This window comes from Podarcis liolepis, assembly GCF_965112155.1.
Source record: "Podarcis liolepis genome assembly, chromosome: Z".
Classification (NCBI taxonomy): Eukaryota; Metazoa; Chordata; class Lepidosauria; order Squamata; family Lacertidae; genus Podarcis; species Podarcis liolepis.
Genome location: NC_139570.1, coordinates 1896906 through 1919622, shown reverse-complemented (window position 1 = coordinate 1919622; position 22717 = coordinate 1896906). Strand labels below are relative to the sequence as shown.

Below are 22717 nucleotides of genomic sequence, written 5' to 3'. Positions count from 1 at the left end.
TATATATCTATAGGCACCAGGAGAAAACCTTCCCCTTCACCCAGGCCTTTGGCTGATTCATAGTCTACTGCCATTTAAATGTGTTTCTGTGTTTGGTTGGGGGGGTATTCTTTTTTATGTTTTATTTATTTGTGCTTTTATATCATGTTTTTATCTTGTGAACCGCCCTGAGATCTTTTGATGAAGAGTGGTATATAAATCTAACAACATCATCATCCTTATGGTATAAAGCAGCCTTTCTCAACCTGTGGGTCCCCAGATGTTGTTGAACTACAACTCCCATCACCCCTAGCTAGCAAGGCCAGAGCTCAGGGATGATGGGAGTTGTAGTCCAACAACATCCGGGGACTCACTGGTTGAGAACCGCTGGAAAGTCTCTGGTCTTTAGTTACTATAGAAAAAATAAAACATAAATTAGGGTCTCTAAGGTGCAGGAAGAGCCTGATCATTTATATTCTGCATGCTGGGATTTTATTTCGTATAGCTTAGTTTCAGATTTACAGGCATCTCTCCTGTGCAGTCTACAGAAATATGGTTGCCATGATTTTAGTGTTAGTATTTAATATGTTCAGGTTTTGTATGCCTTGCCTTTAATTGGATGTATTGCTGAATTTTTGTTATTGCTGACTTGTCTTAGCAGTTCCATAATAATTTGAAAACTCATTAAAATAAATTAAAACAAGCCACCCTCCGCCGCACCTTTAATAGGGTCTAGAAATGGCCCAGAAGCCTATGCAGTTGCTCTTGAGACTGGTGGGATGATGAACGTCCCTTTTGAGGGTTAAATATGGGTGCTTATTATTTCTTTTAAAAATATTTATATACCACTGTATCATAAAACCTCTTGGCAAATAGAAGGGGAAGAAGTGGAGACAGTGAGAGATTTTACTTTCGTGGGTTCCATGATCACTGCAGATGGTGACAGCAGCCACGAAATTAAAAGACGCCTGCTCCTTGGGAGAAAGGCGATGGCAAACCTGGACAGCATCTTAAAAAGCAGAGACATCACCTTGCCAACAAAGGTCCGTATAGTAAAAGCCATGGTTTTCCCAGTAGTGATGTATGGAAGTGAGAGCTGGACCATAAAGAAGGCTGATCGCCAAAGAATTGATGCTTTTGAATTCTGGTGCTGGAGGAGACTCTTGAGAGTCCCATGGACTGCAAAAAGATCAAACCTCTCCATTCTTAAGGAAATCAGTCCTGAGTGCTCACTGGAAGGACAGATCCTGAAGCTGAGACTCCAATACTTTGGCCACCTCATGAGAAGAAAAGACTCCCTGGAAAAGACCCTGATGTTGGGAAAGATGGAGGGCGCAAGGAGAAGGGGACGACAGAGGACAAGTTGGTGGGACAGTGTTCTGGAAGCTACCAGCATGAGTTTGACCAAACTGCGGGAGGCAGTGGAAGACTGGCGTGCTCTGGTCCAGGGGGTCACGAAGAGGCGGACACGACTAAACGGCTAAACAACAACAATCATAAAAAATAAAAGCAGCTTACAACAATAACTATATGTAATAAAAGAGCATAAATAAACCATTATGGAAAGACATGTTCTTAATTGCCCAAATGAGTCTCACCGCATAGGAAAGCTTTCAGCAGGCTTTTAAAGGTTGAAGGAGAAAGTGCTTGCCTAACCTCTAGCGGCAGAGTTTTCCCCAGGAGTGGGCAGAGGACCCTAATGGGCTGCATTCTATGTCATTAGCAAGTGTGGCTCACCAACTTGGAGGACAATCAGCGATGCTCCTGCAAAAGATCTCCGTGATGGAGCTGGGATATAAGAGTTTGGGCAATCTCTGCAACACCCTTGACCTAAGATGTTCTGGGCTTTGTAATTTAACATAAGGACCTGGAAATTATTAATTTAGTCCTAGAAACTTCACTTCGTTTTGAAGAGTATCTGCTTTGAAGAACTACACCCTCCCCCCAATTATTTGAAATTCACCACCAGGCAATGGAACAATGGGGTCACATGTGCACCAAAGGTCAGCCAAACACATGTTACTTCAGCTCTGGAAGGAAGAGTCCTTGCCTCTCATACAACAATGGATTAACAACAATGGATTAACAATTTGCACTCTGGGTGCTTATCTGAGCTGACAAGTGATGGTGTTAGGGTGAAGAATAAATCAAGAACATTTGGCTGGCTTCTCTGGAGACTTATTCATCATCACTGGCAGCCCAGTATATTCTCATTAACAATTCATATGGCCAAAGCAGCTTAACCCATGTTATGCTTTCCTATTTTCCCTTTTCTTTTTTCTACATCACTTTAAATGTATTGTTCTGAATGGTAATTAAAAACTGCTTGCTTTTCTTTTTAGCCTAGTATGGTTATGTTCTATGGACCTAGGTCTAACTGCTGTGTTCTTAAACCAAATTATATTTCCAAACTATTTTCAAGGGCTGCAAATCAGAGCTCTGGACGATTTTTTTAAAAAATAAAAAAATTCTCTTGCTCTGTCTTTCTTTACTGGTGTTTGATGGATCTTTCATTTAAAGATATTTTTAAGCCAGCTTGAATACCATTTGGGGATGAAGGGTGGGGAGAACTGTAAGTTCACAGGTGTATTTTAAATAACTACATGCTTGTCTTAGATGCAGCTCCCTCCTTTTTTTTAAAGTGCACCTTGCTCACCAAAATATTTTTGAAAGGCTAAGCTTGCAAGTCTGCATTCTTTGAAAACTGGATGCCACAGGTTGCTCCTGTGCAACTGACTGGTATTTTCTTCTGATTTTCCATGTGAGGTTTTAAGGATTACTGTCAGTTCAGTTACCTTAATCACACAGCTCTGCCAGGATGTAACACGAAATGGCAGGCTGTGATGCCATCATTGCCACCACTTTTCCCCTTTGCCAATTGCAGTTCTGAGTAAGCCAAGAATGTGTGACCAGTTGCCTTTGTCAATGGGAAGAAAGTTTGTGCTTTGTACCTGGCCACAAGGTACCTTGCACCTTTCCCATTCATAGGGTTCCCCCCACCCTCAAAGGATTGCAGGTCAGAATGCAAACAGACTCCAAATTTATCGGAGGAAAAAGGAAGGACCACAAAGCCCTTTGGGAGGCAGACTGCATCAGCCTCTGCTTTGCAAGTCAAGTTAATCAGTTCCGAAGTCAGAAATCTGCAGGAGAAAATCAACATGTCCCGCGATCAAAAACTAGTTCAGCAGCTTTGTTGGAAGCATACCAGTACAGGACTCAAGCTAAATTGTTGTACAAAATATTTAGCTACTGAGCAAATGTCATAAAAAGCAATGTAAACAATGTAAACATATTAATAGGTAAAGGTAAAGGGACCCCTGACCGTTAGGTCCAGTCATGGTCAACTCTGGGGTTGCGACGCTCATCTTGCTTTATTGGCCGAGAGATCTGGCGTACAGCTTCCAGGTCATGTGGCCAGCATGACTAAGTCGCTTCTGGTGAACCAGAGCAGCACACGGAAACGCTGTTTACCTTCCCGCCAGAGCGGTACCTATTTATCTACTTGCACTGGTGTGCTTTCGAACTGCTAGGTTGGCAGAAGCTGGGACCGAGTAACGGGAGCTCACCCCATTGCTTATCCAAAATATTTGTGCTCATGCTGCTGGCCGGAGCTCAAAGCATTCAAGGACACTGCAGAACAAAGGGGGGGGGCACATACATATACACACAGATAAAACCCTTTCTATCTAAATAACAACAGCATGGGTTAATATTGTTCAAGGATTTGGAAATTAGCTTTCAGTTCCTGTGCTTTCAGAACCAAGCACAAAAGAATCAAGAACACAAACAAAGCAGCAGTAAAACTGTTTCTGACAAGAGGCAAAATCTACTACGCATTTCAACAAGGCATGGCGTCCCCCCCCCCCACTGGCCCCAAATACAGACCTGCCTGAGTGTCAAGTCTACCTAGGGAAGCCTCAGTCTTTATGTCAGAGTTTCCAAACTTTCCATGTTGGCGACATACATTTTAGATATGCATCATTTCGTGACACAATTATTCAGTTTTACTAGCAAACGGGAGGTTAAACTAACCCCTTTCCAGCCCCAGGAGGAGTGTGGGGAGCATTCGCACGACACACCCACACATCGCAACCAACTCACTAGTGTGCCACGACACACAGTTTGGAAAGCTCTTGCACATTCAGGAGAATCAGCACAAGAGGCGAAGTTTTACTGGCGGTGGCACTGCAGTTCTGGAACGCCCTCTAGACCAGTGTTTCCCAACCTTTTTTGGGCAAAGGCACACTTGTTTGATGAAAAAAATCTCGCGGCACACCACCATTACAGCCCCGTGACGTCAGCGCGCAGCGTCACGCCGGGAGGGACGCACGAAAGTGTAAGTTTCAATTTTTTTCCCTCCCCCTTGCCGGGGAACCTCCAAGCTTTGGGGGGGGAGGAGGCAGCAAAGCGAGGGACTGAGGGACGGCGGCAGCTGAAGCGGCGGCGGCTGTTGTGGTGGTGGCAGCGATAGCGGGCGGAGGAGGGGGCGGCGGCGGGGCCGAGGTGGCCGGCGGCGGCGGGGGAGGCGACGGCGGGTGGAGCAGGAGGGCGGGCGAGGCCGGTGAGGGAGTAGGGTTGCCCGGGGCTTGAGGAGCCGTCGCCGGGAGTTGCTGCTGCTGTTGTTGCTGCTGCTGCCCGGACATGCTGGCCTCCTCCTCGTCCGCTGTCTCGCGCTCCTCCCTTTTGCGCGCGCTGCCCCGGCGCCGCCCCATTGGCCGGGTCCTGTCAGCTGATCCTGTGTTATTTCCTGTGTGTGTGTGTGAGGGGAGAATGGAGAGAGAAACCTCGGCACCACCACCGCGGAGCCACCCCCGGCTCGACGCGGATCCTCGCCGCCGCCGCCCCGCCTCTCGCCACCCGACTCGCCCGCCTCCCTCCCACGGCACACCAGCCAACGTCTCGCGGCACACTAGTGTGCCGCGGAACACCAGTTGGGAAACACTGCTCTAGACCTAGGCAGGGCTCCTTCTCTGCCTGAGATTTCTTTTAGAGCAGGGGTGGGGAACCTGTTGGGGGTGGGGAACAGATGTCCAGGTGCCAAACTACAACTTCCATCTGCCCCCAGGCAGCTTGCTAACAATTTCACATTATATTTTAGATTCATGCTTTTCCTTGGGTTATTATTGCATTGTTTTTAGTGCATGTTGCATTTCACTGATACATTTGCTCTTTGGGTGTTTCATATGTGTAGGGAGCTGCTTTTTTATTTTATCATGATGCTGCCCTGAGGGAAAAGCAGTGTCACACAACTAACTGAACTGAATACGCAGGACCTGCAACAAAATTTTGCAGTGGGATGCTCCTGTTTAGGGAGCAGACCAGCCATACCATCCTGGCGGATACTCCATTCCATTCCTACTCCCCTCATCCCACCCCAAACATATACTCAGCATTCAGTGTCCACCCAGCATGCTCAGTCCTCATCAACCTGTATGCTGTTGTTTTTTGAGTGATGGTGGTGGGTCCCCCCCCCAAATATTTTTTTTCAACTTCTGCAACCTTGGGGCTACCCCAAAACTCTTCTTTGCAGGGGATGCCATTTTGGCTAGATAAAAATTGCCACTGGAGAATCTGATTAGTGTGCAGGACTGAGTCTTCTCAGCTTGTTGAGTTGAATCATTACAATTAATTTTAATTACCATTCATACAGAGCTAGTTACATATAAGGTGCTTTATGAATAATGAGAAGCTGCGAACTGTGGCTATAAAGGGATGTCCAATGAAGCTGAATGTTGGAAGAGTCGGGGCAGAAAGAAGTCCTTTGTGCAGTGCAGAGTTAAACTGTGGAACTCCCTGCCACAGGAGGCAGCGATGGCCACCAAGTTGGGTGGCTTTAAAAGAGGATTGGACAAATTCATGAAGGAGAAGGTTGTGCAAGGAGTTCTAGCCACAATGGCTCTGCTCCTCCTCCACAGCCAGAGGCAGCAATGCCAGTCTGAATGCCAGGCACTGGGGATTGCAGGTGGACAGAGTGCCCTGCTTTTGAACTTCCCACAGAGGCATCCGGTTGGCCACCATGCCGACGTTCTGCCTTCACTGCCAGAGGAAGTATCCTTCTAAATACCTGGGAATCACTGGTGTGGGTGGTTGGGTGGGTGCTGTTGCGCCCAGGGCCAGATTGCAGGCTTCCCAGAGACAGCTGGTTGACCCTATTCCACCAGGCTTTCTCCCTATGTTCTTAACTCTTGACATTTACCTTCTAACGTCTGATTGTTTCATTCTGCTACTGACTCAATTTTAGCTCAGACTTAAAATGCAATTTGGTTTAGAACTCTTGCTTGAAACAGGATTGCTTTTCACTTTTTATAAAAATTTTGCGCTGCAACTTTATAGAGATTTTGTTGTAAGCTGCTTTGAATACTCGTGTGCAAGATCTAAATTATGCCATTATATTATAATTCATCCTGACTAATTAATATAATTAAGTATGTGTCATGGCTTCCCATTTTCTTCCTTTTTGTTCATTGCAGAGAGCTGTGGGGGTTCTCATATGAGGGAGGAATGAGGAAGAAATCTGATTCAATTCCCATTTAAAGTCACACCTTTGTACACAACGCAAGGACCAAACCACAGCTGCCCTTCAAATTTCACACTTCTGCAAAGGAAGGCACTACTGTCCCGGCAAGACCAGTGGCGGAGGGAGGGTCTTGCGTGGCAGCACGTCGCCTGTGGGGATGTGGAACGCCGCCCATGCGAGCGTCCTCCCAAGGGGTTGGCGTGCATCCCAAGGGGGCGGCAGAGTGTGGGGGCGGAGGGATTACACGGGCCCCACTGTGCTTGCTTTACACCCATGTAAGCGGCTCCTGTCTCGCTTTGCTGCTTTAAAGCAAGCCGCGGAGAAGCTCCCGCCCGTCCCTCCTCTGCTTAGCATTCACTTCATAAAACGCACAGACATATCCCCTTACTTTTTAGGAGGAAAAAAGTGCATCTTATGGAGCGAAAAATACAAGCATCTTATGGAGCAAAAACTACGATATTTGAACTGTTCTCAAAACACCTCTGTCTTCTCTTGTCTGGGCTAAACCCAGCTTCTTCAACCATTCTTCATAAGGCTCAGTTTCCAGACCCTGGATCATCTTGGTCGCCCTCCTCTGCACCCTTTCCAGCTTGTCAACATCCTTCTTAAATTGTGCTGCCCAGAAGTAGACAAAGGATCCCAAGTGTGGTCTGACCAAGGCAGAAGAGAGCAGGACTATTACTTCCTTTGACCTGGACACTATATTTCTGTTGATGCAGCCTAGAATACTATTAACTTTTTTTGCTGCTGTATCACACTGTTGACTTCGGTGAAGCTTGTGGTCTACTAACACCCTTAGATCCTTTTCACATGTACTGCTGGTAGAAATACATACATACACACACACATACACACATACATACATACATACATACATACATACCCAGCCCAGCTGGCTGGGTTTTCCAAGCCCACTCTGGGTGGCTCGCAACAGAATATTAAAAACACAATAAATCATCAAACATTAAAAACTTCCCTAAGCCAGGTGTCCCCCATCCTACATTTTTGCATCTATTTTATTGTTCTTGCCTAAGTGTAGAACCCTAAGTTTGTCCCTATTGAAATTCATTTAGTTTGTTTGGGCCTAGTTCTCCAATTTGTTAATCCCAATTCCATCTTCTGTGGCATTAGCTACACCTCCCAGTTCGGTGTCATCTGCAGACTGGATGAGCATCCCCTCAATTCCTTCATCCAAGCCATTTATAAAGACGTTGAACAACAATGGGCCCAGGACAGAACCCTCCGACACCCCACTTGTCACTTTTCCCCAGAAAGATGAGGAATGAGTCCTCTTTGGGTTTGGTCTGCCAACCAGCTACAAATCCACCTAACAGTTGCCTCATTCCCCTCACATTTTACCAGCTTCTCTGCAAGTATATCATGGGGGACTTTTGTCAGAAGCCTTGCTGCTATTTAATCCATTCTTTAAACAAGTTCCAAATATACTGCATATGCTTTCTACATGTTTGTTCTGTGCTGTCAACATATCAACCAAAGATTGGCCATGGACCCTCAATGATGGGGAGTGTGTTGGTGGGCAAATCCCCAATCTCCATTCAGACAGAGTCTCTCCTAGCATTTCCAGTTGGCAGGAATGAGCGGGTTTTCCTGCAAGTTTCCTGCAAGAAGTTTGAAGGTTCCCCTTCTGAAGCCACATGCCAAGTTCTGGAGAAACCAGCCAGGCTGGAATGACAGACGGTAAAAAGGTTCAGCCTTTCCCAGCTGCGTTTCAGCTGCACAGCACGCCTTCCTCAGTATCCCCTTTTTTACACAAACGTTTAAGGCAATGAGGAAGAATACTACATCCCTGACCAAATCGCAAAGGGCCTGGCAGCAAGAGCAACTAAAACAGCCTTTGCCAAACTTGGGCCCTCCAACTGCATTTTACCCATAGCCAACAGGGGGTAAAACTAGGGAATGCTGCAGTGTGGTCTAAGTGGTTAGAGTGCTGGACTAGGATTCAAATCTACTTGGCCATGAAGTTAAACAGGGTGATCTTGGGCCAGTCCCTGCCTCTCAGCCTAATATGCCTCACAGGGGTGACAATTAAACAAGGAGGGGAAGGCCATGTCGGAAGCCACCTTGGAGAAATGGTGGGAAGCAAATACAATAAATAAGTAAATGAAATCTAGAATCAGAAAACTGAAGCTTCTTTCAGTTTTCTGATTCTAGATTTCATTTAGAAATCTTCTTTCTTTTCAAAAGGAAATAAGGTTCTAACCTGCACCAGAGTGATGAATTTCCTGATGGTGAAGGGCCCAGAGCTCACACCTGCTTGGCATGCAGAAGAGCCCAGGGACCATCTCCAACAGCCTCTCCAGGGAATGCTGAGAATGCCCAACACCTGAAACACTGGACAGCTGCTGCCAGTCAGTGCAGACACTCTTATTGAGATGGGCCAGTGTTTTTACACAGGACAACTTCCTATGTTCCTAGTACAGTGATACCTCGGGTTAAGAACTTAATTTGTTCCGGAGGTCCATTCTTAACCTGAAGCTGTTCTTAACCTGAAGCACCACTTTAGCTAATGGGCCTCCCGCTGCTCCTGTGCTGTCGCCGCACAATTTCTGTTCTCATCCTGAAGCAAAGTTCTTAACCTGAGGTGCTACTTCCAGGTTAGCAGAGTCCGTAACCTGAAGCGTCTGTAACTCGAGGTACCACTGTCCTAGTAAAATGGAACTGAAGCAACTGTGGGGTGAGAAGCGAGACCCACAGCTCTGGGGCAGGGTGCCTGTTTTGCATGCATGAGGCCCCAGGGTCCCTCCCCAATGGCCTCTCCAGTCAAAGATGGTGTGCAGAAACCCCTTTCTGCCTGAGCTCTGGAGAGATCCTGCATCACAGCAGACAGTGCTGAGTTAGCAGAACTAATTGTCCAATTTCATAGCTGCTTGGAGACCCATGTGAAAAAGAGAGGCATTAATAATAATACTAAAACTGAAATACTAAAACACAATTCAGTTAAAGCTCAGTGATATCACTTTAAAGAATCATGGCTTCCCCCAAAGAATTCTGGGAGTTGCAGTTTGTTAAGGGTGTTAAAAGTTGTTCGGGAACCCTCATGGCCCTCTGAGAGGTACCATTTTCAGAGTGGTCCAGCAATCAATCCCTCTCCCTAGGGAACTCTGGGATCTGTGGCTTTGTGAAGGGAATGGGGCTTCCTAACAACTCTCAGCACCTGCAACAAACTACAGCTCCCAGGATTCTTTGGGGGGGGGCATTAATGTTTAAAGTGGTGTCACAATACTTTAAATGTATGTAGCTTTGGAGAGTTTGCCTTGTGCCCCAGACCAGGGACTCGTTCATAAACTTCTGACACCAGCTGGCCCAGACTGGAAGCTGGAGTAAACGGTTGCCCCCAGAGGCCTGCAGCAACAAATGAAGCTAGGGGCCATGAAGTTTGGGGGGCGGGGGCGGTAGCAACGAGGGAAAGAACCTGAACATCGTGTCTTCAGTGGGTTCCCCTTCTACACACAAGCCCACCTCCTTGTTGGTGTTGCTACTCACTTGCCTCTCCTACTGGACTCAATCCTTAGCCCAGAGAGGAGGATAAGACTTGGTGAGGCCTCCTATTTCCTCTTCCCTCACTGCTTTCAGGCATGTTCTCCCTGACATTTTGGTTAGCGAAATGGTTAAATATCAGCTAGCACTGCATATATTGTTGGATTTCAGCTCCCAGCAGTCCCAGTGGCCAGCATGGTGAATGGTCAGGGACAACAGGTGGTATAAACCAGCAACCTCTGCAGGGCACCTCTATTGACAGGGAGTCCCAAAGTCTGGGACCTCTCCGCAACAGAGAAGCCCCTTCTTTAATGTACCCACTTCACCTAGAATAGAACGTGGACCTAGTGAGATAAACGAAGCAGATAAGAGTGGAGCCATCTTTCTGCAAGCTGAGCATCTCTAGAAGAGCAACATCAGTAGGTGGTATCTAGTGGTGGTTCTGCATCCCTTCCCAGATTCATGGAATCACTGAGTTGGAATCATCTAGTCCAACCCAAATATGCAGCTGTCCCTTATGGGGACTGAACCTGCAACCCTGGTGTTCTCAAAACCACGCTCTAGCCAACTGAGCTATCCAGGCCGAGATGTCCTTCTGCTAGCACTAAATCACTTTAAACATGGCATCCCACAAAGAGCCCCAGGAAGTGTCGTTTGTTGGGGCTGTTAGGAGACCTGCTTATTCCCCTTCACAGAGCTACATTTCCAGAGTGACTTAACAATCAATCTCTCTTCCCAGGAAACTCTGGGAATTGCAGCTCTGTGAGGTCTCCTAACAGCTCTCAGATCCTTTGGAAGAAGCCATGGCTGCTTAAAGTGGCAAGATAAAGGAAATAGTGTAGATGAGACCTCTCTGTCAGGATAACTTTATGAGAGGACTCTATCTGCCAGGCAGGATGGGCTGGCAAAGGCAGGTCCCTTTGCTTTGCGCAAGTTGAAGTGTTTCCATCAACTCCATCAAGCCTCCACTGGATGCAAGGGGGGAATGGAATTCAGTTTGCCTAATTCACACTTTGTGAAACAAGGCACAAACCAAAACACAAGCTATCCTTCAACATTCACATTTTTTCTAAATTTTGCAATGTAACAAAAATCCACGTACCAGCACAAACTGTGCGTAAAAATGCATGTTGTTAATGACATACAAAGATGCAGTATATTTGAGAAAATATAATCGCCTCATCCATTTTCCTGAGAACCTTTTCTTTTTTATTTGTTAAAATTGTAAACTGATGCGGCAATGTGGAGAACTGATCTTAAAATCGGAAAAATGAGAAACTGGGAGAACACTCACCCAGAGATACAACCCATAATAATTCATTTTCTGGCACTTCTGATGCCTTGGCAGGACTCAGATTTGTTTGTTTGTTTTGAGTCGCCAGGCCAACACAAAGCACCACTAAGGGTGTCCGACAATTAAAACCTAAGCGTGCAATATCCTTCAGACTATACCATTCTATGAATATATATATCTAAAAAAAATACAGCATAATGAAAAGAGGGTCAGTGCAGATGAGAAAAAAAAGCAACAGAAGCAACTGTATATATCCGTGTTTTTAAGAACGTACTCGCTCCTGCTGCCTCCTAAAATGCTAGTGGGTTATTCGAACACAGCAAGTTTTTTAACGCTGTCGCCTTCCCACAGTATTTGGGTGGAAAGAGGTATTTGGGTGGCAGGCGTGGAAATACGGTCACGTGACCTGCTCTTCCATTGTCTGATTTCGTACGAGGAGGCCACAGCCCAGGAAGCCCAGAAGCAAATGGCACGTGTTGCAAAATCTAATTCGCCTGTCACCCTCCTCTCCCATCGCCACCGTTGCTATAGCATGTTTCTCAGGCAACAGCCTTGGGTGGTTGTTTTTTCTAGAATGTGTATCTGGGTGGAAGCAAGATACTGAGGAGTACCCACTTCTCAACAAAACTAGGCTGGGGGGCTGGTGAAATGCAGTTCAGGGGCTGAAGCTGAACTGCAGGCCAGGCAGTCCCCAGTCTGAAACTCAACCCTGCCACGAACAGAAGTCACAATCCCTCTCAGCCTCAGTCCCTCCCATCTCTGATGATGTACAGTGGTACCTCGGCCTATGAACAGCCCTGTTAATGAACTGTTTGGTGAACCAACTCCGCAAAACCAGAAGTAGGTGTTCCAGTTAGCGAACTGCCACGGAAGCTGAACGGTGGCAGGGAACTGGCGATGGGAGGCCTCAGTAGAGAAAGCACACCTTGGTTTAAGAATGCTTTGGTTTAAGAACAGACTCCCGGAACAGATTAAGTTCATAAATCGAGGTACCACTGTACATCAGTAATGATGTTCCTTCCTTCCAACATTGTTGTAAATATTTGCAAAGCTGCCTACATAGAATCCTAGAACGTAGAGTTGGAAGGGACCCCAAGGGTCATCCAGTCCAACCCCCTGCAATGAAGAGTTTTGGGCACACATTGCTTCCCTATGTACGAACCTACTCTGCTGACTTGGGCATGTTGGAGCACCTACCCCCAGAGCTCTCTACTCGTGACTGGCAGTAGTACTCCAAGGCATCAGATAGAGGAGCATGGAGCATTATATGTAGGCAGACCATCTAGAGCAGCACGGCTTGAGAACCAGTAGTTCTCAAAACCTTTTCCTCTGGCCCCACTTTCTGAATGAAACATTTGTTCATGAATTTTTTAGTGATAAGAAATACAGTGGTACCTCGGGTTACATACACTTCAAGTTACAGACTCCGCTAACCCAGAAATAGTACCTCAGGTTAAGAACTTTGCTTTAGGATGAGAGCAGAAATTATTTAACCCGAGGTACCAGTACCTCAGGTTAAGTACTTAATTCGTTCCAGAGGTCTGTTCTTAACCTGAAACTGTTCTTAACCTGAAGTACCACTTTAGCTAATGGGGCCTCCTGCTGCTGCCGCGCCGCCGGAGCACGATTTCTGTTCTCATCCTGAAGCAAAGTTCTTAACCTGAAGCATTTTTTCTGGGTTAGCGGAGTTTGTAACCTGAAGCGTATGTAACCCAAGGTACCACTGTACATTGGAAAACAAAAACAAACAACTCCTAGCAGTGCTTGATTTTTAACCTAGAACACAACTACTTTATGATACAATCATGGGAAAGTATAAAACAATGCTAGTACATAAGAACATGAATCACACCCCAAATATGAAACTGATTGGCCTTGACTCTTCCTGCTGCACTTGTCCCCCTCTCCTGCCTTGCCCTTCGAGAACCCTGGTCTACCTGGACTGGAAGCAATGGCTCTGCAGAGTTTCTGGCAGGGGTCTCTCTCAGTCCCGGCTGAAGATCCTGGGGATGAAACCTGGGACCTTCTGAATGAAAAGCATGTGCTCCACCGCTGAGCTAGATGCCTTTCCCGACTCTGCTGCCCAGCTCCCCCTGGGAGGGAACTGTTCAGCAGTGAACCATCTCTCACGCCTGCTATTCCAACCAATGGCTGGCCAAGGGTGCACCAAAACAGTAAGACCTAGCAAGAGAGGCGTTACTGGAGCTCCTTACCTTTAGGGAGTCAAAGCAGGCAATAACTCGTCCATTTTCCACATGGCAACTCCTTGAAGGGTGGGCAAACTTGCACTCTGTGTCAGAGCGAGAACAAGTACCTCTCTGAAATTCTCGACATACTTCTAACGTCAGCCATTTTGTATCACGAACCAAAGAAACGTTCACAGCCATTTTTAAAAAAATAAAAGAAACCCCCCCCCAAAAAAGGAAGGGGGCAGAGAGAAAAAGGAAAACGCAAGGTACCACACCCCTCCTTCAGGAGAAATAGTACTGCTGATCTTTCAAAGAAGAAGAAGAAGGGGCGCGGGGGGGGGGATAAAAAAGGGAATTCAAGTTTAAAAAAGTGAAGAAATAACTAACTTGTTGCTTTGGTAAACTTTTCTATTTGTCAGCACTTAGGTTTCCATTGAACTCAAATTGTGTTTGTTGAAAAGAAGGATTAAACATAAAGCCAATCATAAAATAGAAATCTCATCAGAATTAACTGAAAAGTCAAATTAGAGGCCAGCTCCTAAAAGTGCAATTCTCGAAGTCAAAATAGAAATGTTTTATATATATATATATATTATATATATATATACCAATATATAGATATATATAATTCTTTTTTTGTGCCACTGCCAAAATTATTCTTTCAAAATAACTGGCAGACTTTTTATTTCCCCCTCCAAAGGATTATTCTGTGCTCTCCAGTTACTGGTTTCAATTATTCTCACGCTGAAAAAAGGAAAAAGGAAAAGTCATTGCTGGCAATGCTGCAGGTGGAGCAGAGTTGGTTGGTTTCGTTTCTTGACAGGGGAAGAAGGGGAGCTGCAAGCAGGAACCAACAGAAGTTGGTTTTTTAAAAAAAAGGTTTCTGTTTTCCCCTTTCGTTTGGAATATTTTAGTAAAGAGAGACCGTTAAGTCTGCTACATAGTCAGGAGACACGGGAATGGCAGAGAAAATCTGAGTTGTAAAATGGTTAGGAAGAATTTTTTTTGGGGGGGGGGGAATTATAAAGATGGATGAGTTGCTATCAGAATATGAACTGCAAGCAACGCCAAACTTTGGAGAAAGGAAAAGCAAAAATAAAAAAGAGAGGGATATCTATATATATCAATAGATATATATATAGATCTATATACACACACGTATAGATATATGTATATATATAATTTTTTCCCCAAAAAGCGAGCGAGGCAAAGCCCTGGACGCAAATCCAAGCGGTGGTGGCGGCGGCGGCGGCACAGGATTCAAGGAAGGCACTTTTCAGCTACCTGCGAAAGAGAAGAGAAAAGTGTCAGCTGAAGCCCAAGGCAGCTAGCTCCCCACCCTAAAGCTTCCAGCCCTCTCTCCGGAAAGCAAGTGGAAACTCATTTTCAACAGGAAAAACCTCTAGATACTGACAGTGTGGCATTTTGAAGGCAGCCGCGGTAGGTGTTTGTATTAAAAAAATAAAAACAAGAGAAGAGAGAGTCAGAGAGGAAAGAAGGACATTTCTCCACACGGAACTGCGCATGGCACAGAGGAAGCAACCAATTACATTTACCGTTGCAGCAGAAAGCCTGGGCAGGCATCCAGTAAAAAAGGTTGTTGCATATTGATTTAATTCTGGCAGACATTCTCCCTCGTTTTCTGCCTCTTGCACAGTTTCTCTCCCTCCCTCCCCCCCCCATGCCCGCTGCATGGGAAAAATGCCTCCACCTGGCGTTGCGGCAGACGGCCCTCTGGTGCGTCTGGTTTGTGCCTCCGGGTTCCCAGCAAGAGCCAGCCACTGAGTGGGCAGGATCTGCTTCTGCACAGGCCACTCTGACCGAGAGATGTGGCGAGGCGTCGCTGTCGTGTGCAACAATCCACCCCTGGCACAGCTGGAAGCTCTCCGTGGCAGAGCGAGCATTCTGGAAAGGGCCCTTGCCCCCTCGCCACCCCCTCCACCAATTCCTTGCTGCTACTGCTGCCCCCTTCTCCAACCCAGAGTGGCTGGTCGTGGCAGGGTGCCACTCTCAGAACACAGTTGGGCAGAAAACTGGGTGGGGAAACCTTGACTCTGAGGGCGTCCACAGACAAAGGAAAAATAAACTACCCTTCTGCTCTTTTTGCGGCACCATAAATCATCGTGGAAGGAAGTGTGCTTTGCACACACGCATCTGGTGGGTGGGAAATTTCATACACCCCCCACACCCCCAACTCCTCATAGCAAACATTTGCCTCTGGGAGGCGAGATAGCCGAACTGCTGCCGACAGAGGCTCAATGCTCTGTCTCACCCCATTAACTGCTACAGGTCAGTCATGGATTAGGGTTAACCCTCTGCATGCTAGCTGAAGATTCAGTGACAGGTTTCATTCAGAAGGAAGAAGCTCATTCGTTCGCCAGGCGGTTTTTCTTTTCTCCCCTCCCGCCAAAACGAGAAGTAAAGCCCAGAGTGAAACTTAAGCCTTCCACTGAAACACAGGAGGATTTACTATTTAGAATATTAACTCCATGTCTGCATAAAAAGTCTGTACGTGTTCAAGTTCCAACATGATTACAGTGGTACCTTGGGTTACAAATGCTTCGGGTTACAAACTCTGCTAATCCGGAAGTAGTACCTTGGGTTGAGAACTTTGCCCCAGGATGAGAACAGAAATTGTGTGGTGGCGGCACGGCAGCAGCGGGAGGCCCCATTAGCGAAAGTGTGCCTCAGGTTAAGAACGATTTCAGGTTAAGAACGGACCTCCAGAATGAATTAAGTTCTTAACCCGAGGTACCACTGTATTACAGTCAAACCTTGCTTCCCGAACGCCTCCATTTTGGAACATTTTGGCTCCCAAACTCTGAAAATCCGGAAGGAAATTGTTCCAGTTTTTGAATATTTTTCGGAAGCCGAACGTCCGACATGGCTTCCACTTGAGTGCAGGAAGCTCCTGCAGCCAATTGGAAGCTGCGCCTCCGTTGTCGAACATTTCAAAAGCTGAGCAGGCTTCCAGAATAGATTACATTCAACAACCAAGGTTTGACTGTTTTTGATGCAACAGTGCCATATTTCAACAAATGCTTGCTGGATGTTAGGAGTGCAAAAAGAACGCAGAATCGTCGAACGTTTGCAGGTAGGGAGGTATTACTGCCATCAACAGCTGATGAACTAAGATAATCAGAAGCAGTTGGCTTGATCAGACTGAAAGGTCCAGCCATTGCAAAATCTTGCCCATCAGGGGCCTTCCGTAGAGGCACAACGGCAAATGAGAGAGCTCCGCTGTTGCTCCCCAGGAACAATTGCATATCAGTTTGCAATCTTTGGATTTATTTCAGTACACTTCTATAACAATTGGTACACTTTTAAAAAATAAAAATAGCTCATTTACAAAAGTTAAGCGCCCACCAAAATATAAAAGCAAACGTGCAAACCTCAAAAGCACAAAAGTGGCAGATTAATGCACAAGATAACCAAAATGTTAAAAATGCCATGCACATATGGAGGGGGTTATGTGCCCAAGAAAAGAAGGAGGTTGCCAGGCACATAAGAGGTAGCAAAGTTGGTGCCCGTCAAACACACAGGGAAGACATGTCACAATTGGGGTGCCACTGCCGAAAAAGCAGCCAGGAACGCAGCTGCCACTACTATGCCAAGAGTCCTGCTTGGAATGTTTCTGGGTTCTTGTTTTTTACTGCATCTGAAACTACCTGAGCATCCCAGCTCAGCCTGGGTGGTGGAAGCAAAGACCAGGATAAAGGAAGTTACTAGCTAGGCAGGGAACTGAACTGAAAAAGAGAAGCTGAAGAGCATTCAGGTGACACTGTGTGTTAGTATGCTCCAGGTTTGGAAAGCTGGGAGATCTTGGTTCAAGTTATACCACAGACCCATTTGAGGCTTATTTCTCTCAGAGAAGGTCTGCATCTACCAAGGAAGCCTGGTGGGGGGCACAGGAAACAGGAATGCCTTACACTTCCCATTTCCTCTTGTGCATCACCTTCCTTGCACAATTATTATTATTATTAATTGACTGAGCTATTTATATCCTACCTTTAAGAACTTACAAACAAAATACAAAATATGGTAATCAGATAATAAACTAAAGAGCGTATTTCAAAATCAATCCCCAAAATGCCTTATTGGGGTGTGGGGTCTTCAGACCACACCTGTAAGCTGACATAAAGGTGGCCTGGCACAGCTCCATGGGAAGCACATTGCACAATTTAGTGGAGCCACCACTAGAAAGACCCTGCACTTAGTGTTCACTGTTCTGCTCTCCCTTAGAGGCAGGCTGAAGTGTCTGAAGTGAGTATCTCAACACTTGGGGCAGGCTTATTTGATCTGAATAGCCTAGAAATGAGGCTGTTCAGTTTGGGATGCTTTACGAGAAATGTGAGGTGCAGGAAGTGCACAAATGCACTGTATTATCTGTGCATCCTACTGCACCTGAAGTCAGAGACTTTCAAATCAGGAAGAGCAGCGAACCAACACTTTTTGAAAGAGCAGGAAGCAACCTTTTAAGAAGTCAGATCATTTGATCCATCTACTGTGTACTGTCTGGCAAAAAACCCCTTATGTCTTGTAACAGGGGTCTCTCCGACTGGAAAGGCCAGGGAATCTGCCCCCACCCCACATTTTCTATAGGAAGGTTTTTATTTGAAACAAACCAGACAAAACAGACTGCATGTTCAGAAATTATGCAAATTGCCACTGGGTAATAATCTAGCCTAGCCTTTGGTGCTCTCCAGCTGCTCTCCCATGAGCCTCAGCGAGCATGACCAATGGTCAGGGGTGATGGGACCTGAAGTCCATAATATCTGGAGGGCCCCAGGTTGGGAGGCAGTTGATCTAATCCTTTTGAAAAATCCCATCCTTCCATTTGAAACTTAGCCAGAGGGCTGCATCCATTCTAGGCAGCATTCTGGGGGCCACATGCCAGCAGTGTGTATACCCCAGATGTCAAGGAAATAAACAACTATCTGACTTTTAGAAGACATCTGGAGGCAGCCCTCTTTAGGGAAGTTTTTAATGTTTGATGTTTTATTGTATTTTAAATCATTTGTTGAGTGGCTGGGGAAACACAGCCAGATGGGCAGGGTATGTATGTATGTATGTATGTATGTATGTATGTATAAATGATGGGCGGGGCCAGAAGCAAAAGTGGGAGGAGCAACAAAGGCAAATTTTACCTTTGTACACTAAGCTACATTCTACACACATTCTGCCCCTGGGACTAAGGTTCTGCACACCTTAACAGCTGGAGCAGAGGAGGTCCATCTCTTGGTGCCCTCCTTTTTAGAGGCGAGCCCAGCAGCAGCCAGATAGACTGACTTATTATCATTATTTAAATGTATTTGATCATTTGACCATTATTAACAATGATCAGCAACACTGCTCCAGAAAAAATTGTCTTCAGATCGTAATATTCGCCAAGAAAATAGGACTTAACATCAAATTAGAATATTTCTTCTAAAGAAAAGCCTCAAAACCTACTTGAATTTGCCTTTGCAGGAGGAAGTTGTTTTCCCAATGATATTATTCAAGGGGCAACCAGTTTTCCCAGAATGCGTTTCTGTATTCACTTGCAATTGTCACTCTTATGTAAGATGGCTCTTACAGCCAAGTCCCAAACCTTAAGCTTTTCTTTCCATGAAGGGAGTAATACAACTTTCCAGCTTCAGGCCATTAACATCCTTGCAGCTGCTGAGAGAACACAGAGTCAAAGAGTTTGGGGGGTCATCTAGTCCAACCCCCTGCAATGCAGGAATCTTTTATTCAACTTGAGGCTCAAATCCACAACCCTGAGATTAAGAGTGACTGAGCTATCCCTTGGACACTTTAGACATGCAAGTTTCTTTCTTTATGACAGGAGATGGCCTTTTTGGTAGTGGCGCCTATGCCTATAAAATACCCTCTCCAGTGACCCATGTACCTTGTTTTCAGCCAGGCCTTTCATGATCCTAGTGGGGATTTTTTATTATCTGTGAGTTGTCGACACAATGAATGGTAGTTTCATGAACCTTTCCCAGGTCTACCTAGATATGTCAGGGATGGAACCTGGGACCTCCTACATGGAGAACACACATGCCTGGGCTGTAGGCCTTCGCTAAAAATGGGACTTTTTAATAGGATCCAGCAGGGCTCTTCTGTTCGGTACACAGAATAACCTAGCATCACCGAACCCATCCACACCCAACTGGCTCTGAATAAATTATACTATTATTATTATTATTATTAATTTATAGCCTGCATTCTTTCCTGATGGGACCCAAGGCTAAAGCAGCCCTAAACCACGAAAATCATAGAAGAAACTATCATTAAAAAACAATTAAACACAGATAGAATTAAAACTGTACGCACATGTAAAATCTGTTTAAAGCATACCAATAATTATAATAAAAACAGCACAGCACCAGGCCTTTCATTAGAAGCCATCAGTTCCCAAAAGTCTGTTGGGAAAAGGTCTTCACCCGCCAGCAGAAGGATAACAAGGAGGGAGCTGCCTGGCTTCTCCAGGGAGAGTTCCAAAGTCTGGGAGCAGCCGCTGAGAAGGCCCTCCCCTGAGTCCCCACTGAGCTTGCCTACGAGGGTGGAGGGACCGAGAGAAGGGCCTCCCCCGAAGAAACCCGGGCAGGTTCCTGGGAGGCAATATGGTCTTCCAGACGCAGCTTTGACCTAAGCTGTGTACAATGGCTTGGGCCCTTGTGCAGGGAAGATTGTATTTTCCAATACAAATTTTCCTGGATGCAAAGATCCTTCTCTCGGTCCCATCAGCACCAGAAGCACAGCGGGTGGTGACACAAGAGAGAGCCATTTCTGTGGAATTCCTTCCCTGGGGAAGTTAGACCGAATCCTCCTTCCTTACCTTTCTTCTAGCAGTCTCAGACCTTCCTCTTCAGGCAGGCCTTAAGGTGTAGACACTGGGCTGCTCTTGGGGCAAACTAAATTTTAATGCTGGTTTCAAATGTGTATTAGCGAATTTTAACTGTAGTTTGTTTTTCTTGATTTGCATTTTATAACGATGTTTTTTAGAAGCTGTGAGCTGCCCTGAATCCCAGAAAGGAGCAGGTGAAAGCAGGAAGATTGCACCTAATGCCTGTTTTACCTATGGCGTTGGCGCAGCTTTACACAGATTGCTGGAAATTTTTTAAAGTTAGTAAAAAAGGAGTGGGAGAGCAGGAAAATCTGCTTGAAAGGGCATCCAAGACCTTGCAAGATCTCATGGGAGGTCTTGCAGAACCTTCCCAGAGCCTGGCAAGCAAGTCATGGGGCTTGGAATTGGAAAGGACCCCCCCCCCCGGTCATGGAGTCCAACCCCCTGCAATGCAGGAATATTTTGCCCCATGTGGGGCTCGAACCCACAGCCCTGAGATTGAGAGTCTCCTGCTGCACCAACTGAGCTTCCCCAGCAGTGCTTCTATCTGTACATAAAATAACAGAAGCAACAACAACAACAAAACAACAACAATATACTTGAAGAGACAGGAAGGGAGGTATTTACCAGTTTGACGGCTTGGTTTAAGGGATAACCTCTCTGCCCGCCAAGCCACACTGCACCATAAATCTGGCGAGTCTTTGGGAAATGTCCCTGTTTGAATTTGGAGCCCTAGGCCTGCTGTCCTATCAGGATTCAAGCATGTGTGGAGGAGAGGCCTCACCCAGCAGCCGGCAACGCAGTGGGTGCAGCTTTGCAAACAAGCTGGCACAGGCTGAGGGATGGGTCGGAACAATGTGGAATTCTCTTAGGAATTAGGCCAACTGAAAGAAGAATGGGAGGCTTTTCTTGGAAGCAGCTTTTCCCAAAAGCTGGAAGCACAAATGAATATGCAAGATGCAACATAAACCTCCCCCCCCCCGCCTGTCAGTGCTTCCAGGGTCTCTTTTGGATTAACCCAAAGCTTTGGGCATGCTAAGCAAGTTCTCCTTCCCTTCAGCCCCCATTTTCATTTATTTCAGGGGCACAGCTTGCCCAACTCCTCGGTCGGAGTGGAAACACGGCCAGCAAGCCCAGGAGGGACACATTTTAAGCACAGTCACAGCTTCCCCCAAAGAATGCTGGGAGCTGTAGTTTTTCACGGGTGCGGACTTGTTCCCCACCCAAAGCAGTTCAACAATCAATCCCACGTCCCAGGGAACTCTGGGAACTCTGGCTCTGTGGAAAGGGGAAAAAGGGGGGGGGTCTCCTAACAACTTTAAGCACCCGCAATGAACTACAGGTCCCAGCATTCTTTGGGGAGGTTGTGACGACGGAGGGCTACGTTCCACAGCAGGTCTCCAAAGAACTGAGGGACATTTGCCAGAAGTGGAAAGATGTGCAGGCTTTTGCACAGCGGCACCACCCTGGCAAGGACCTGACACGTGACCTTGCAAACACTTTTGATACGAGGGTCATGTCGTCTTTCAGGGAGGTGCTGAAAAGGCGGATGAAGCAGCAGACCATGGACAGGTTCTTCAGCAAGAAGCAAAGAGTGGAAGAGGAACCTTCTTCAAGTTGTCCCCCAGAGTCTTAGAAAATGTACTGTACACTTTGTTGATTTTTAAATGTTTTTCTGTCATGTTTAGAAACTTTATTTATTGTTCCTTCAATTTTTGAAATGCTCTTTACAGTATGTGTAACTTTAAAGAGCACTTAATAAACTCTTGTTGTACCAAATTTGGCTTTGTTTGGACTTTTTTTGACCATAGGAACGCATTAATTGAATTTCAATGCATTATTATGGGATTTTGTGCTTCGCAAGACGAAAAATTCGCTAGATGAGAAAACTCGCGGAACGAATTAATTTCGTCTTGCGAGGCACCACTGTATATATATATTTATATGCCACTTTTCACTCACAACTCCCAAAGCTGCTTACATATCATAAATAATAACATACTAGAAAACCTGGGGCTGGAAGGCTAGGCAAGGCAGGTGGAAGCAGCCCTTGCCTGGCGGCCAGTAGAGACCTCCACACCCCTGGCCGTTCTTCTGGAAAAAGCTCCCTTATTAATGGAATCACAGGGAACTAGGCAGAAACCCCGCCCTGTGGAATACCCTCCCATCAGATGTCAAGGAAATAAACAACTACCTGACTTTTTGTCAGCACTGTCTCGGGAAGTTTTTAATGTTGGAGGTCCCACTGTGTTTACTATTTTCTGTTGGAAGCACCCAAAGTAGCTGGGGCAATCAAGTGGGTATATAAATTATTGCTACTGATTTGATCATCAACAGCTGCAACAGAAGCAGAACACTCAGCAGAAAATAAAATGTTTCTGCCTGGCACCTAAAGTTATGTAATCATG

General features: G+C 46.0%; 1 protein-coding gene and 1 long non-coding RNA gene across 13 annotated transcripts in view; one reads left to right on the top strand and one right to left on the bottom strand.

The window, feature by feature from the left end:
* MBNL3 (muscleblind like splicing regulator 3) overlaps positions 1-22717 on the bottom strand; it is a 113769-nt gene that overhangs the window by 53772 nt on the left and 37280 nt on the right. For 7 of the 12 annotated variants that reach the window (XR_014521737.1, XR_014521738.1, XR_014521739.1 and 4 more), the window contains exon 2: positions 13502-14761. The exons of 4 other annotated variants lie outside the window; for them this stretch is intronic. Coding sequence is in view for 5 of the 8 variants with exons in the window: in XM_083486530.1 (XP_083342656.1) it covers positions 13502-13675 (174 nt within the window). In the remaining 3 variants the exon portion in view is untranslated. Of the gene's footprint in view, positions 1-13501; positions 14762-14891; positions 14984-22717 lie in introns of those variants that run through there. One more of the 12 variants, XM_083486533.1, reaches the window with a different exon arrangement.
* The window catches only part of LOC310698918, a 262776-nt gene continuing 241417 nt past the window's right edge, over positions 1359-22717 (top strand). The window contains exons 1-2 of the long non-coding RNA XR_014521819.1: positions 1359-4192; positions 4930-9627. This is a non-coding gene — a long non-coding RNA (uncharacterized lncRNA). The remainder of the gene's footprint in view (positions 4193-4929; positions 9628-22717) is intronic.